Source organism: Artemia sp. Qi Xiang Cuo, chromosome 11 (assembly GCF_049724085.1).
Source record: "Artemia sp. Qi Xiang Cuo chromosome 11, ASM4972408v1, whole genome shotgun sequence".
In the NCBI taxonomy this organism is placed as follows: Eukaryota; Metazoa; Arthropoda; class Branchiopoda; order Anostraca; family Artemiidae; genus Artemia; species Artemia sp. Qi Xiang Cuo.
This window is the reverse complement of record NC_142804.1, coordinates 11,264,035-11,279,190: the sequence shown is the minus strand read 5'-3', so window position 1 is coordinate 11,279,190 and position 15,156 is coordinate 11,264,035. Positions and strand designations below refer to the sequence as shown.

Sequence of the window (15,156 nt, the reverse complement as noted above, 5' to 3'; positions counted from 1 at the left end):
TCCTGAAAATGGGGCAATCGTCGTAGAAGTAAAGATAGTATTAGAAGTATATACGTAGTGCCCTTTGGTTAGTTCAGCATCCCAATCAACATACCTGAAAGTTCCAACATAAAACTTAAAGCGCTTCACATGGTATTGCTAATGCACCCTTTTGCAACTGCATGCACAGAGTGTTTTCATTTAGTTCAACTTCCACATCAGCATTTCCCAAATTTTTCTCCTTAATACCCTTAACTTTAGTAGTGGTTGTAGTAGTAGTTAGTCATAGCAGTGGTAGTGGTAGTAGCAAGAACATTTTCCCTTTTAGTCGGTTGAACATACCACTTATCGCAAAAAAAAAGAAAATCGTCACAAACCATTGAAGCAGATTTATTTCTCCCTTTTCAGATGAATCAGACCTTTTTTTTGAACGTTGAGTAATAAACATCTGTATTAAAATCTTTGGACTTTGTGAGTTTAGATAAAGAATTTGATCAGATGTCCTTCGAGAGATTGCAGCTAAAAAGGGAATGGGTATGGGACTAGTTGTATTTCAGCCTTTTTCAAGATTCCCTCAACATGCACTGTAAGTTTAAACTTAATACCCTCAGCTGTTCTCGACATACTGCAGATACGTCTTCTTGAAAAAATGGATGCACCTCCTAGCATCTTTTGATTTAGTTGAAGATGCCCTTGAATATTTTACGAACGATGTGACGGCTGACACCATCACCCGGTCTTTAGATATTGCTGGTATTTCCTTTTCAAAACCAATAAAGGAGGAAGTGATTTTTTTATTGTCTTTGTCATTCTTTTTGACATTTCTCTTAAGATTGCCCATGCTTTTTTGAATATCCAGGATCAAATACACCCTCTTTTCTTGAAAAGAAAACCCTTATATGCTAGCAGTAGGCAACGTGCATAACTTACAGCCCTTGCAACACGGACTGAGGGTTATGAACCCTAGGGACACCGTTATTTCAACTTTGGACTGTTTTAAATTAAATGGATAACTCAAAATTTTCATCGGATGGAATCGGGAGAAAAAGGGGGCACAGGGTGGTCACTTATAACTTTAAAAAAAGGCACTGTAACTGTTGACCTTCGACAACAAAACAGAGTTGTTTTATTTATGATATTGACAGGCATTTACATTAAGACTTTAAAAAATAAACCATAACAACAAGGTCGAATATGTAAAGATTTTTTATGGTTTACCCCAAGATAATGCCTCATATTTTGGGAATACTGAAAAACCAAGTACAGGGGTTCAGCTGCACGAAGGTACAGGGCTTCAGTTGCAAGGGGATTTAGTTGTACGGAGGGGGGGGGGGGGGTTCAGTTGCATGCAGGTTCAACTACAGGGGTTCAATTGCTTGGGGTTCAGTAACACGCACACCATGAAAAAGTTAACTAGCATTTGCGATTTTCAATTGAATAAGCTTCTTTCAGAGTTTCTACGACAACCCCTTCTAAACAAAGTGATCTGGCCTTTTCCACAAAAATGACACAGAAAACCATTTCCAGCCAATCTCTTTGGATTTTCTCACCAACTTCGTCCAAAAATCTGAGTGTTTCTTTAGTTTTAACTTGAGTGACAACTTAACTTTAATAAGTCAACGAATGGTCTAATGGGATCCAAGTTTTGAACATATGTAGGAACAAATATCTTTGCTTTAAAACATTGTTTGTGTAAGAAAAACTCGTACTCTAATAAATTAAAACACAATAAAAATTATGCTACAAAAAAGGAAATAATAGCTTTTTAAGGTTTAGAAAGGACCGAAGGCCTTCTGTGTGAATACTACAACACACTAATTATCTGAAACTTTAGTACATGATATGAATAAACAGAATAGTCCCGACATTTTGGGTAAAATAAAATTATAGGAAGTATGTAGCAACACAGTAACATGTCAAAAGTGATAACACCTAATTTAAATTTAGTTTTGCCATTGAGGGCTAAATTCAAAAACAGTGGGTTATGTAACGAGCAGTCGCTTAAAAAAAGAACATCAATGGATCATCTGTACTATCAGTTACGTCATTTCTTGGCACGTATGAAGGTTCTGTTTGCAGCGACAGAAGAGGGTTGAAAAAATTATAAAATTATCATATTATGTAAAAAATAAACAACATTATAGATTAAACATTTTTAGAGGGAGTAAGGACCTTTTCACAAAAAGTAGCTACAACTAGTTCGGAAAGGTTTTGCAACAAATGCCAGACCAATAATGAGAATATTAATCTAATGCAATAATGAGAACCTAGAAGCTTTTGGTCCCAAATCCTTCATCAAACGAAGAAAAAAAAATGGGTAAATTCCCCACTATTACCTTAAATTGCAGCTAGGAGCAATCTAAGGATTTCTGCTTGTAGAGTTCCGGGACGATGATTCTAGTTGTATACAGGTTCACTGGTGACGAGGTGCTGTTACATTTTCAGTAGCATCCCAATTGAGTTTACACTCTCTAGAGAACCACTCAGCATCCAGCCTTCATTTAAAAACATCAACAGATTCAGCAGTAGCTGTTTCATTAGATAATTTGTTCTAATTATTAACAATACGTGTTGAGAAGAATTGAGTACTGACTCTAGAAGTTGTAGACTACTTGACAAGTTTCAGGTGATGCCCTCTAGTTCTTGAATTGGTACCAACAGTAGGGAATAATGCTGGGAGAATATTGCCCTCAATAACTTAAAGGTTAAAATGGCATCCCCTATTTTTGTCCTGTAAACAAGTGTCGGGAGATTTAGCATTGATAGTCCAAAAGGGCAGGAAAGCTCTTGCATGCCAGATATCCCTTTAGTAGCACGTCTCTGCACATCTTCAAGAACTTTCATGTCTTCTTTAAAATATGGAGAGGCAAGAGACAACTTCAAGCTTAGGACGCATAAGTCCCTTATAAAGAAGACTGATGACTTTAGGGGAACGAGAGGAAATATTATGCTTAATAAATACCAAGGTCGAACTAGCCTCAGAAGCAGACCTCTTAGCCACGAGTGCTGAGTTTTAGTTCATTGTCAATAGTGACACCAAGATCTTGCTCATTATTTACAGAGTAGAGTGGGTGGCCTAATATTTATTGATCATACTTACAGCACAAAATCACTTTATTGTATTAACTTCGTCAATGCTCCTGTAACTAAATTAAATTTTAAGTGCTTAGTGAATCAAGCATGTTATTTTAGAGGGCCCACATTGGAAAAGGGATGAAAAAACATCTTGTATATGCGATAACATTTTAGAAAAATAAGAAAAAAGATACCTTTGACGACGAGACTGACTTGCGCTGCAGCTGAGTCCTTTTCATGGAAGCAGTAGTAATATCCAGTGTCATTTAATGAAGTATTGGCAATCGTTAGGGAACCATCCTTAAATGAAGAAGAGTATTAGTAAAGTATTTTTTTTAGCAGGACCAGGCGTTTTTCTCCTCACCTCGCATCTGAAATTCAGATGGGCCATGGAACTTTTTTTAACCATAGGCTCACCATTGTTACGGCAGAGGAGGTTCTGAGCTTGTAAGGCAGCTTCTTTAGCAACTCTTGCCAATTTTCCATACAATTTTTATGTGCTTCAAAGTGCATTAAAACAGACAGGCCTTTAGAGTTTCTCCTATTCACCGTTCTTTCTTCTTCAGTATTGCAATTTTCCACTGCAAGGACACTAGACGTGTTGGTTATCAGTTTTTAGCCTGTTCTCCTACCGTAAATCCAGTGGAATTATTGGTCATAAATTGGCATTGATCTTCCCACCATCTTTTTAGGATATGTAAATAATTTTATTTTGTCTAAATATCAGATTCCACAAGAAAAAATAAAAAAACATTGTACACGAGCTAATGATGCAAAAAAAAACGCATCTCCATCGTAAAAACCAACGAATGTCGGTAACCTGCAATAGCGAATACTTTTAAGTGGCAACAAAAATCACCAATTCTATCTAGCCTTGGGCACTTCTTGTGACTTTTCAGTGTAATAACTAGGCATAATTAGCGTTATTAGTGTAATTTGCAATAATGGTTTAGTAATATCCTATGTCTTATGATCTCAGTTGCTGAAAAATAAAGGCAATGAAATTACGATTCTTGAAAAAAAAATGCAAGAAACATTAAGTGTGGATGTTTTGTGCGTTGGTACTAGTTTCCGATCTTAGAAGTTACCCATACACTTTGGTACACACCACATTTACTAAATCGAGCCACACATTCTTTCATTAACCTCACACTCACTGCATTATTAAAGCTATTTTAGCAATTTCTATTTTCAATAATATATAAAAATAAAATTTCGCTCTTGTTTTTTAATTCACTAAATTTACTTCACCTCTCCCCTTGAACTCGGAACAAAAAACCAATAAGAGGGTATATTATCATCATAGCCTTTGCCACTGTAAATGATGAAGGAATAAAAGACCATCTTTTATTTATTTCTTTATTTTTATTTCTTTTATTTTCTTAGAGACCAAACAAGATTGGTACAAAAAGTGTGTTTCTACCTTTAGCTCCAAGAGTACCACATGTAATTTTGAATTACATAACAATTAAGTTTTTCAGTTGTCTGTTGATTTTTTAAAACATTGCTGTCTAATTATGTCATTTATTGCTGGTGGATTCATAATAGCATTAGATACATCTTTTCAGTTTATGAACAATGATGAAAATACTAGCTGCATTTGAAGTATCTGTGCCATGTTAGCATATGAAGAAAAACAAGAACAAACAGCAAAGTCACACAAAAATATCAATAAAATGAAACAAAGAATTCTATACCCAAGGAAAAAGAGGAAAAAAATCATAATATGACGCGTTGTTTCTATATTTTCCTTTTTGGTTTTTACTCTTCCCTCGCCCAAGATCCAAAGTATATCGCTGACACAGGTCACCCAGAGACACAAAAATTAAATCAAATTAAAATAAAAATACAGAGTAGCATTGAGGGAGAAAATTGTTTCTACATATACCGTTCCCTGGAAATATTTCTGTATGTCTGGTTGGTCTGGTGGCAGGGTCTGGTTTTTGTTGCTCCTCCACAATATCAGATGGAATCCCCCATCATCTCCTTCATTCTCCAGGATCCTTTCAAATGGACACTTTAAAATGATTGTAGACGAAGCATTAACTTCGTAGTATTGCTTGATCTTTATGTCAGTCTTCGTCCGATCTATGTATATAAAACAAAATATTATTTACTTGTAAGCATGTTGCTTTAAAACCACCACTGAAGTATAAATTACATTATTATTATTACTCCGGAAACGAAGCTAGGTAACCCGAACTATTTTATTTGCAGTGTTTACGACTGTACTGAATACAACACAGAAACTCAAAAAGTAAAAATAAAACTATTTTCCATAACCGAATTAATATTGGACAAAGTCAAGATACAAGATGTGCATTTTAGGCAAATTAGTTTTTAGCTTTCTAGGAAGGGATCCTTCGTATCGGTTTATAGGGGCCGCCTTCTTATCTCTCACCTTGTGTACAGATATACGGAAGTTAATGTAAGAAGAACTAAATTTAACGAATCAATAAAAAAATAATTCTAAGAAAAAGTCTTTTTCGCCAACACATTTCCATATAGAGGAGCTTATTGCAGAAATTATGAAAAGAGCTAATTGAAAAATGAAATTTCTAGTGCCTTTTTTAAGAATCAAAAGTGAATGGAGGGCAACCGCCTCCCCCCTTTCAGATCCATTACTTCCCCCAGTACATCAAATAATAATTTACTACGGCGAGTGTTGAACCGAATCAAAACCCAATGTGCATAGAGGTTGCCAAAAGAGCACAACTTTGGAATATCTGAGGGTGTTAAGTTGGAATTTCACGGAATGATGAGAAGGATTGACCAAAAAGGAAATATTTGCAGACGGCTACTGCTACTACAAGGAACTACTTTTGTAGCAACTACTAGTAAGGCTGAAGATATTGAAATGAAATTTTGAATAAATGTTGAGGGACGAGGTAAACATGTGATGTGTATATATAGATTGTTAAATGGGCATATCAGCAATATGTCAAGATCGGCTAACAATGTCAAGCTGAAACTTTCAGGGCATCATGAAGGAAATATTCTTCTTACCGAAAGGCGAAATATGAATACTACTATTGCTGCTGTTACTACAACTACAAATACAGAATATTACTTCTACTACTCCTCCTACACCCACTACTGTTAGTACTACTACTACCACCACTTTATACTAGTACTACTAAGGCTAATATTATGAAACTCAAAGTCCGAACAAACTACCACGTGGATACAGTTTGTCAAAAGGGTCTATCTCAAGAATGGATTAGGGTTTTAAGAAGAAAAGTATTTATCCTGAGAAAAGAAGAAACATTCAAAGATTGGGAGACATTGTCAGCCCAAACAAGAAAGAAGAGGCCAATGATCTGATTTTCAGGACGCATGCCCTGTTTGCCTACAGATTATTGATCCAGATTGTCTCCATTACTTAATTTTTCTTTGACAAACCAAGTCAGGCTTCCGAACAAATCTTAACTATCAGTAAATTGACAATAACATATGCAAAAAGGCAAATCGCATAAAAACACTATTGATTACAACAACTTCTTCATATTTTTTAAACAAGTAGGGGTGCTCTGGACTGTTAGGTACTGCAGAGTTGGTCTTTTTGGTTTTCCCTGCTTAGTTTCCTCAGTTAGCAGATATTAAGTTGAGTCACAACCTTATCAAGCAGCTTAAGTTTCAAAAGAAAAAATAAAAGCAACAGAACTACGACTTAAAACTCTGCTTACCTTCTCCAAAAAATGCGGTACAAATGGAGATAAAGACAATCAACAATTGTCGCCCCTTCATACTCCAGATGGCTCAACTTAATGGGTGGTTCCTATTATTTCTTGACGTTTGAAAATTTCTGAAAAATCACTCGATTACAAATAGTGCATATATTAGTTTTAAGAGGCATTTAGAGAAGAGACAGTTATTGATTACAATTAGCTGTTGATATCTGACTACTACTTAGCAACCAACAGACACATAATTTCTTAAACCACATTGGCCTGACATCACATAAAGAAAGAAAATCGAGCAAAAATGGGGTTTTTATAGGCCAAATGAAGATACTGAAAAAACAAAGCAAATATTTCGAGAGGACAAACGCCTCTCTTCTTCAGCGCGAAACGAAACGATGGATTAATAAAAGCCAAAAATTAAAAGAATTAAAACCAACTACCAAACAACCATAAAAGCGAGTTATTCGCCAATATCCGCGATTTGCACAAAATCCAAAAAAATATGAACTGCCATCGACGGATACTACCAAACAACTGTTCGCTAGTATACTGCGAACACATCACCAAATGTAATTTTGTGAAAAATAGTGAATCAACTAGTTAAATCCATTACTTTGACTATGTAGCATTACTTCCTATGCAGCTGGGGAGCATTAAATATAGTTTTTAGCATCTTTAAATCAATTAGTTTCTTCAAATTTTAAATTGATTGCAAATTGGTCCCCTTTGAAGAAAAGTTCAAAGTTTAGTGCAATAAAATGGCAGAAAAATAGCACTTTCCTGTGGCACAATCTTTATGGTGACTTTTCCCAATTTTCTAGGGCCATTGATTTGACACAATCACCCCCCCCCCCCAAAAAAAAAAACAACCAACAAACATGCATCTATAATATTTCTTCTGAAATCAAGCCAAAGTCCACATTTAGTACATAGCAGCTTGAAACCTCTTTGGTAGGGATGAATCTAATCAAGTAATTTTCATTAAGATTACTTGCTTTTACAATCATCCCTGAGAGTAAAACTTATCAAATAAACATATATCCAAAATCTTTCTTATTGAAAAAAATATAAAATTCCACATTTTGTAGATTGGAGTTTGAAGAATATACAGTAGAGTTCTCTGGTACGATCAATGTAGAGATATGCCCTTGCTTGTAGTTTTTTTAATAACAGACTATTTGACAAGATGCTCTTGGGACAAACAATTTTATTTAAATGTTCTCATTTTATTCAGTTGAATTTAAGTACCAAAAAAGAGGGTCTATTTGACACTTGAATTTTAAGTTTAAATTTAGTTCTTTTCCTGTTCTGTAACTTTTTTCAAATGTCTGGAGATATAAAGAATTTCAATTTGACAAGAGGAATTGTCCTGTTATAAAAGAGGTATATTCAACAATGTCATTATAAAATCAAAGTATGGTATCACTGCAGGCAGGGTGAGTTTTTAGTAAAAGCCCTTGGATATGGGAGGAACTTAGCAAAACTCCATTTTATAGGCTTTTGAGATCTTAGAGGTCTGTTGATTGAGGAAAGATAAATGAAATTTCAACAATTGAAATCAGAGGCTAAAATATCCCCTGGAAGCTGTTTGTAAGGTCTCTACTCCTTCTGTAGCTTAATCTAAGGCTTAGAAAATTACATAAAGACTAGTCTACACCTGTTGCAATCTTGTGATACAATGAATTTTCCATAATTTTGGATTGAGTCTGATCCTCTTTTGTACTAGGGTTTGGACATAATATATTAGAATTAAATACATTATAGATTAAATTGATTTATCCTTTTGCCAAGAATCTTTACCGTTTAAAATTCGCTGAGTTTTGTTTCACTTTGCATGCAAATTCAGTTACTCTATTTATTTCAGCATTTTTTTTTATAAATTTGTTGAAAAATAAACTTAATCCTAAGAAAATGTATTCTAAAATATATTCCTGTGCCCCCCCCCCACATCACAGCTATAAACTTACCTCTCATTGTGAAGTTTCAACTGACCTCTCATTGACATCAGAAATGAATTTTACACACACACCCCAACCCCTAATGTGCAAATATATACCCTAATTCGGTATATATAGGGGAGGGAGCAAAATTCATTTGCTGTAAAATGATTAATGTATTTAGAAAGAGCATAATAAAGGCATCAAGTGGTATTTTTACTTTATTTGTAAGTCAATAATATGAAAGCCAAAAATTTATTGTTAATTCAACTAGGTGAATTTAAAGGTTTTCTTCTAAAAAATAATTCCCAATTTCTAACATGATATAAATCCCATTTGCTCTATATGTACCATTATTGGTGAATAATGATCCATGGGGAACAATAGATCATCATTTTATGGTAGAAAGTTGTTCCAAAAATTTTCTAAGAAATCAGATGGGAACTGCCCCATCTAAAGATACAAAGCAATTTAGAGGGCTATAAAAGTAACCTTACTGAGAACAAAGAAATTTAGAGGGCTATAAAAATAACCTTATTGAAAACAAAGAAACTTAGAGGGCTATAAAGTAACCATACTGAAAATGAATGTTTAATGACCAAATATGGGTCTCTCTCCCAAAACTTGAAGCACAAAGCTTTTCATAAAGAAAACACAAAGACAACCCCCAGGCTTATTCATACAATTTCAAGTAGTAACAAGCTGATCCATAATGTAACTGCATCATATATAGAGAAACTTAGGGGCTATGGAATAGCATCCCCCCCAAAAAAAACAGTGCTTGAACTGCCACCTGTGGCCTTGATATTACAAAATGCAAAATATTCAGTCATTGTCCAGTAGCCCTGACTAAGCCATTAGAGCTCTTCTTAGAACTAAACTTGACTAAGGCTCTATCACAGCTGCACCAGCACTGAACAAGGATAAGGCAGCCTCAGAACACATTAATGAATATGAAACAGATGAGCACCACTAGTTTGGACAATGGAGTCTAGCACCATCTACTTTAACTTTACATTAACTAATAAATAATTAGAGTCAGAATTATACACATTGTAATTTAAGAAGACAGACAAGTATTGGTCTGTTAAATGAACAGGTTACAGACTTAGTTTTTAGAAGACCAGCCAACTGGCCTAACTGTTTGGTTATTCCAGGTTCCTGTTTGGTTGTTCAAATGTGAAATAGACAGATAATTAGAGGGGAAATCTTGTGAAGTTTCCAAAAACTGACATTTCAAGCTAAATTTTATTTTCAAATCATGTCTTCTTTCTTAAAGGATTGGTAGACATATTACCCTGAAACTATGCTCACAGGATGGGTTTCTAGAATAATTTTGCATGCTTACTTTTGGATATGCTTAAGCTTAATGCTTTAAGAGTCAAAGTGAGGCCAGAGTTCTGCACCAAACAAGCATTTAGTGTTCTAAAAACACACAAGCTAATAAATAGTCTGCAAACTAAAATCTGAATTCAACTAAATTGCAAGAGAACACAAGGAGGCACACAAGTCTGTCATCAAGCTGCATACCACTATTGGGGTCTGAAACACCTTCTTTAGAATCAGAAAGTGGTGCCAATTCACAAAAACATAAGGCGGAGGGGGCAAGGATTTTAAATTTCTTGTAATGAATACAGTAGCCAATAGATTTTGATTATGTTAATTAGCAGCTAGCAAATCATACAACAATTTACAAGGTTGCAACTACCACTATAACAATTATCAAAATTATTTCTAAAAACTTTTTTGTTAAATACAAAGAGCCCATTATATAGCAATTTCCTTTAGAAAGAGCCATTAAACAGCTCTTTAGTATTTTTCAGTGTCCTGCTAGCAACAGAAAAGAAGAAGCAAGAAAAAAGATGCTTTCAATATATGGACACGGAGGTTTTAATGGTATAATTTGTGTTTTGACCTGACATGATTTTAGCAGTTTTAGCAGTACAGTTGCTATTTAATAGCTGTGAAAAAACAAAGCACAGGGGTGAGAAGTAAAAATGACCAGTTAGCCAGTCTTACTGCTTTCATATAGTATATAGCTAAAATGGAAAATAGCTATGAAATAGAAATAAGAAGGTATTTTTCCAAAGTCTAGAAAATTCTAATTTTATATGGAGTGAGCCTATATGATGGCAAAAATCGACTTTAGACAATGACTATATTGTGTGCAACAGCCTTAGTTAGACTATTGTTAAGATAGAAGGTTAAACAACAGGGCCCTAGAATATAGGGATAGTAATCACTCCTTGCATAATACTTTTCATAATTTTTGTCAAATTTCAACAGAAAGCCAATAACAAAAAGAAGATTTATATACCAATCAATGATGTACCTCTATATCCACTATAACTACATCATTATTTCCTCCACTACTTATAACAAATCAAACAATTCTTTATTGGAACATTTCCCTTCTAAATTAGCAACAATATTAGCAAAATTCTTACTGTAATCTTATGAGCACAGCTTCAATAAGTATTCTCTTACAGACACATTATACTCAACCCAGTTTTTAGTGGACTTTGGTCATATCTTTTGTTTTTCTTTCCCTTATTCATTTTTCTCATTTGTTTTGTCATTTTCTTTATTACTATCAGAAATTTGGCACAAATTTTTGAAAAGCTGGAGATATTAGGTGTAACATAAATAAACAAGAAGTGGAAAGCATGAGTTCAAATCCTTCTTAAATTAACTAAATTTACTTAAATTTAATGTTGTCAAGTGCCATGTCATTCACTATGGCAAAATGAATCCTGGTCACTCTTATTTTTTCTCAGGTATTTTACTTTTCTCTGTAAATGCTAGCTATTGATAATGAATTAAAATTCAGCACTCATGCTAAGAAGTCTGCTGCTGGTGCTAGTTCAACCATGGGGCTGATTAAGCATAATATTTTTACTTAATTGATCATGATTTACCCAGTGCTTACACATCACTAGAACCCCAGTGGGAGGTTGTACTTGCCACAGTACCAATACATGATGTTTACCAAGGCATTGTCAATGCCCTATGTGCCCCAGATGGCTCAAGAGGACCTAAGTACTAAGTAAAATTCCACTTATTCCCCTAAAGTCATAAGTCTTCTGCATAAGGGACTTGTGCATCCTGAGCTTGAAGTTAGAATGTCTCTAGCCTCCCCTTATTTTAAAAGACAAAAGTGCTGGAAGACACCAAAGTGATATCTGGCATATAGGAACTTTCCTTTGTGGAAACTGCAAAGCTGAAACTCCCAACACTTATATACAGGAGAAAAAGAGGTGATGCTATTATAAGTTAAATAGGGCTAATATACTCCCAGCATTAGTTCCCACTGTTGGTGGGAAATAAGAACTAGGACTAAAGGTCATCACTTGACACTTATTAGGCAGCCTACCCTATCCAGAGTATGTCCTCAATTCTTTTCCTCATGAATTGTCAACATATAATAATCATTTCTATCAGAAATGAATTTCAGCCCCCCTATATACCAGTCAATATCTACAAAATCATATTATTGAGTAAGGACAAAAATGAATACACCATTTGATGCCTTTTTTTATGCTGATTACAAATATAATATGCATTTCTATTGGAAATGAGTTTCAGCCCCCCACCCCCTATATAGGCCAATTCAGATTTAGGTTATGTTAGGTATAGCCTATACAGGGGGGGGGGGCTGAAATTCATTTCCAATAGAAATGCTTATTATATTTGTAATCAGCATAAAAAAGGCATCAAATGGTGTATTCACTTTATTCCTAATTCAATAATATGATTTTGTAGATATTGACCTATATGCCTAACCTAACCCTGAATTGGCATATTTAGGGGGGGGCTGAAATTCATTTCTGATAGAAATGATTATTAGGCTATATTTGTAATCAGAATAAAAAAGGCATCAAAATGGTGTATTCACTTTTGTCCTAACTCAATAATATGATTTGGTAGATATTTACCTGCTCGGCTACCCTGAATTGGTATATATAGCAGTGGGGGTGAAACTGAGTTCGGACAATAATGATTATTATATTTTGAAAGAACATAAAAAAAGGCATTGAGTGGTAGCCTATGTTTACTATATTTTTAAGTCAATAATTTGAACTGCAAAAATTTACCATTAGGCCTAGCCTATATAGCAGTGGTGGTGAAACTGAGTTCTTACAATAGCCAATACCCTGATAGCCTAATCATTTCTATCAGAAATGAATTTCAGCCCCCCCCCCTATATATGCCAATTCAGGGTTAGGTTAGGCTGTAGAAATATATACCCTGAATTTGTATATATGGGGGGGCTGAAATTTAACAGGTAGCCTATTCTGATGTAGCCTACCTTCCTCCAGTCCTCCCTCCCTCTAGAAGGAAGTGATTATTTTACTCAGAGAGAACATAAAAATAGCATCTAGTGTTAGGCCTATGCTCACTTTTTTGAAGGTCAATAATATTAACTGCTTAATGTTTACCCAAATACCTTCCCATGACATGGGCTAGGCATAGCCTAGGCCTATTTTAGACCATAGATCTGCCTGAAAATCTCATTTTCATAACCCATTCACGTTCCAAGATAGCGAAAAAGCTCCTAAAACTAGAATGTTACTTGTCCACAATCCTGGGTTAGCATAGATTATAAGAGAAAATAATTTTAATTTGTTTTCAGGTAGCCTAGGCTAATTCAGTGGAAACCAAACAGAGCCTAGCCCACAGTCTACAGAAAAATAAAAGCATTCTTCATTGACTCATAAATCAATCTTCATAAACGTAAAAAATTACCTTCGAAGCTCAAATATAAGATATCCTTTATCAACACGTCTCAATAGTCTTAACAGTTTTCCAAACAATGATCAATTTTTCAAAATGGCGGTTTTTATAGCCAGAATTATTCTTCTGACGTAATTTTCATTGGATTTCTGGAATGTTCTCGATCTTTCTATTGGTTATGTATTCTGCGTCATATATTGCAAAACTTCAATAGCAAACACCAAACAATGATTGCAACAAGAATTTTTGGATGTTTATTATTTCAAATTTTTGTATGGAACAGTGTTTATTATGTCATCTAGTGACAATATTTTTAAAATAGCGACTTTTTGTTTTTATAGCAATTTACCTAAAAATCCTTTCCAATTTTCCAGTCCAAGTCCAATTTATTGCTACTTTTTCTTGAGAGCTAATGACCATATAAGTTGTTATTTTTACAGAGTAGCTCTGAATTAATGGCGCCAATCCACGAAAGAGTTGAGGATATTTGCTAAAAATTTTGCTAAATTTTTCGACTATGCTAAACAAAATGGCTATTTCAACAATGTTGACGGGTGACTTTGGGGAAAAATAAGCGTGGTAGGGGGATTATCTGCCATCCAATATTTTTGGTCACTTAAAAAGGGCACTAGAACCTTTGATTTCCAATCAAATGAGCCCTCTCTCGATCTCTTCCGATCACTGGTTCAATATGATCACCCCTGAAAAAACGGGGTGCTACCATTTCGACTAACCGTCCACAAGCACTAAACGTCATAACATCTAAATGGAAAATCCGTCAGAACCACTAACCGTCATAACATCTAAATTTTTTTATAAGTCTATATAATAGTAATAAGTATATAATAGCTTAGAAACAAACTTCGGCTATATATTTGCACATCAGGGGGGAGGGGGTATAACATAGCATATATTAAATACGTAACCTAACCTAGGTACCTCCCCCCCTCTAAACCCCAAAAAACTAATGTTTTAAAATTTTAGATGTTATGACGGTTAGTGGTTCTGACGGATTTTTTTGTCGATGTTATGACAGATTTTGTAGTGCTCCTGACGGTTAGATGTTATGACGTCTTCCCGAAAAAATATGCATCCGTGATCTTTCTTCTGGGAAAAAAAAAATGCAAAATTCCATATTTTTGTACATAGGAGCTTGAAACCAAGGGCGGATCCAGGATTTTCTTTTTTTTTGGGGGGGGGGGCAAAATAGGCCGATACGATAAACTTGCGCTAGGAGCAAGTTTAATTAACGCAGACTTGCGTTAATTAAGTAAATTACACTACGTTAGACTATGTAAGGGGGGGGGGGCCTAGATCCACCACTGCTTGAAACCTCTACAGTAGGGTTCTCTGGTATGCTGAATTGGATGCAGTGATTTTCATTAAGATCACGTAAGGTTTTGGGTGTGTTTCCCCTCTTTTTTCAAAATTTGCGCAAATATTCTCAGGCTCGTAACGTTTGATGGGGAGCCAATAAATTTGAAAAATTTTAAATAATTGGAATAAGCATCGAAATTCGATTCTTTTTATGTATCTGCTGTTATCACAACTCTGTTTCTTAGTTTCGGTTACTACTGAGCCGCATCGCTCCTTATATACAGATCGTTACCACGAACTATTTGATTCAGTGCATTAGATGTAAACAATCATTGACAGTTTAGAGCCCTTTTAAAGGCTTTAAAGGAGGAAGGGGGATTAAAGCGATTGATCAGGGGATCTATTGTTGCCATATATGGTTGAAGATTTTG

General features: G+C 34.9%; 1 protein-coding gene across 1 annotated transcript in view; it reads right to left on the bottom strand.

Moving 5' to 3' along the window:
• LOC148946632 (neuroglian-like) overlaps positions 1-13,515 on the bottom strand; it is a 30,649-nt gene extending 17,134 nt beyond the window's left edge. The window contains exons 1-4 of the mRNA XM_089096374.1: positions 13,421-13,515; positions 6,741-6,859; positions 4,943-5,142; positions 3,249-3,354 (exon numbers count right to left, since the gene is read on the bottom strand). Of these exons, the coding sequence (XP_088952500.1) occupies positions 3,249-3,354; positions 4,943-5,142; positions 6,741-6,801 (367 nt within the window). The 5' untranslated portion in view covers positions 6,802-6,859; positions 13,421-13,515. The remainder of the gene's footprint in view (positions 1-3,248; positions 3,355-4,942; positions 5,143-6,740; positions 6,860-13,420) is intronic.
• Positions 13,516-15,156: the final 1,641 nt, after the last annotated feature.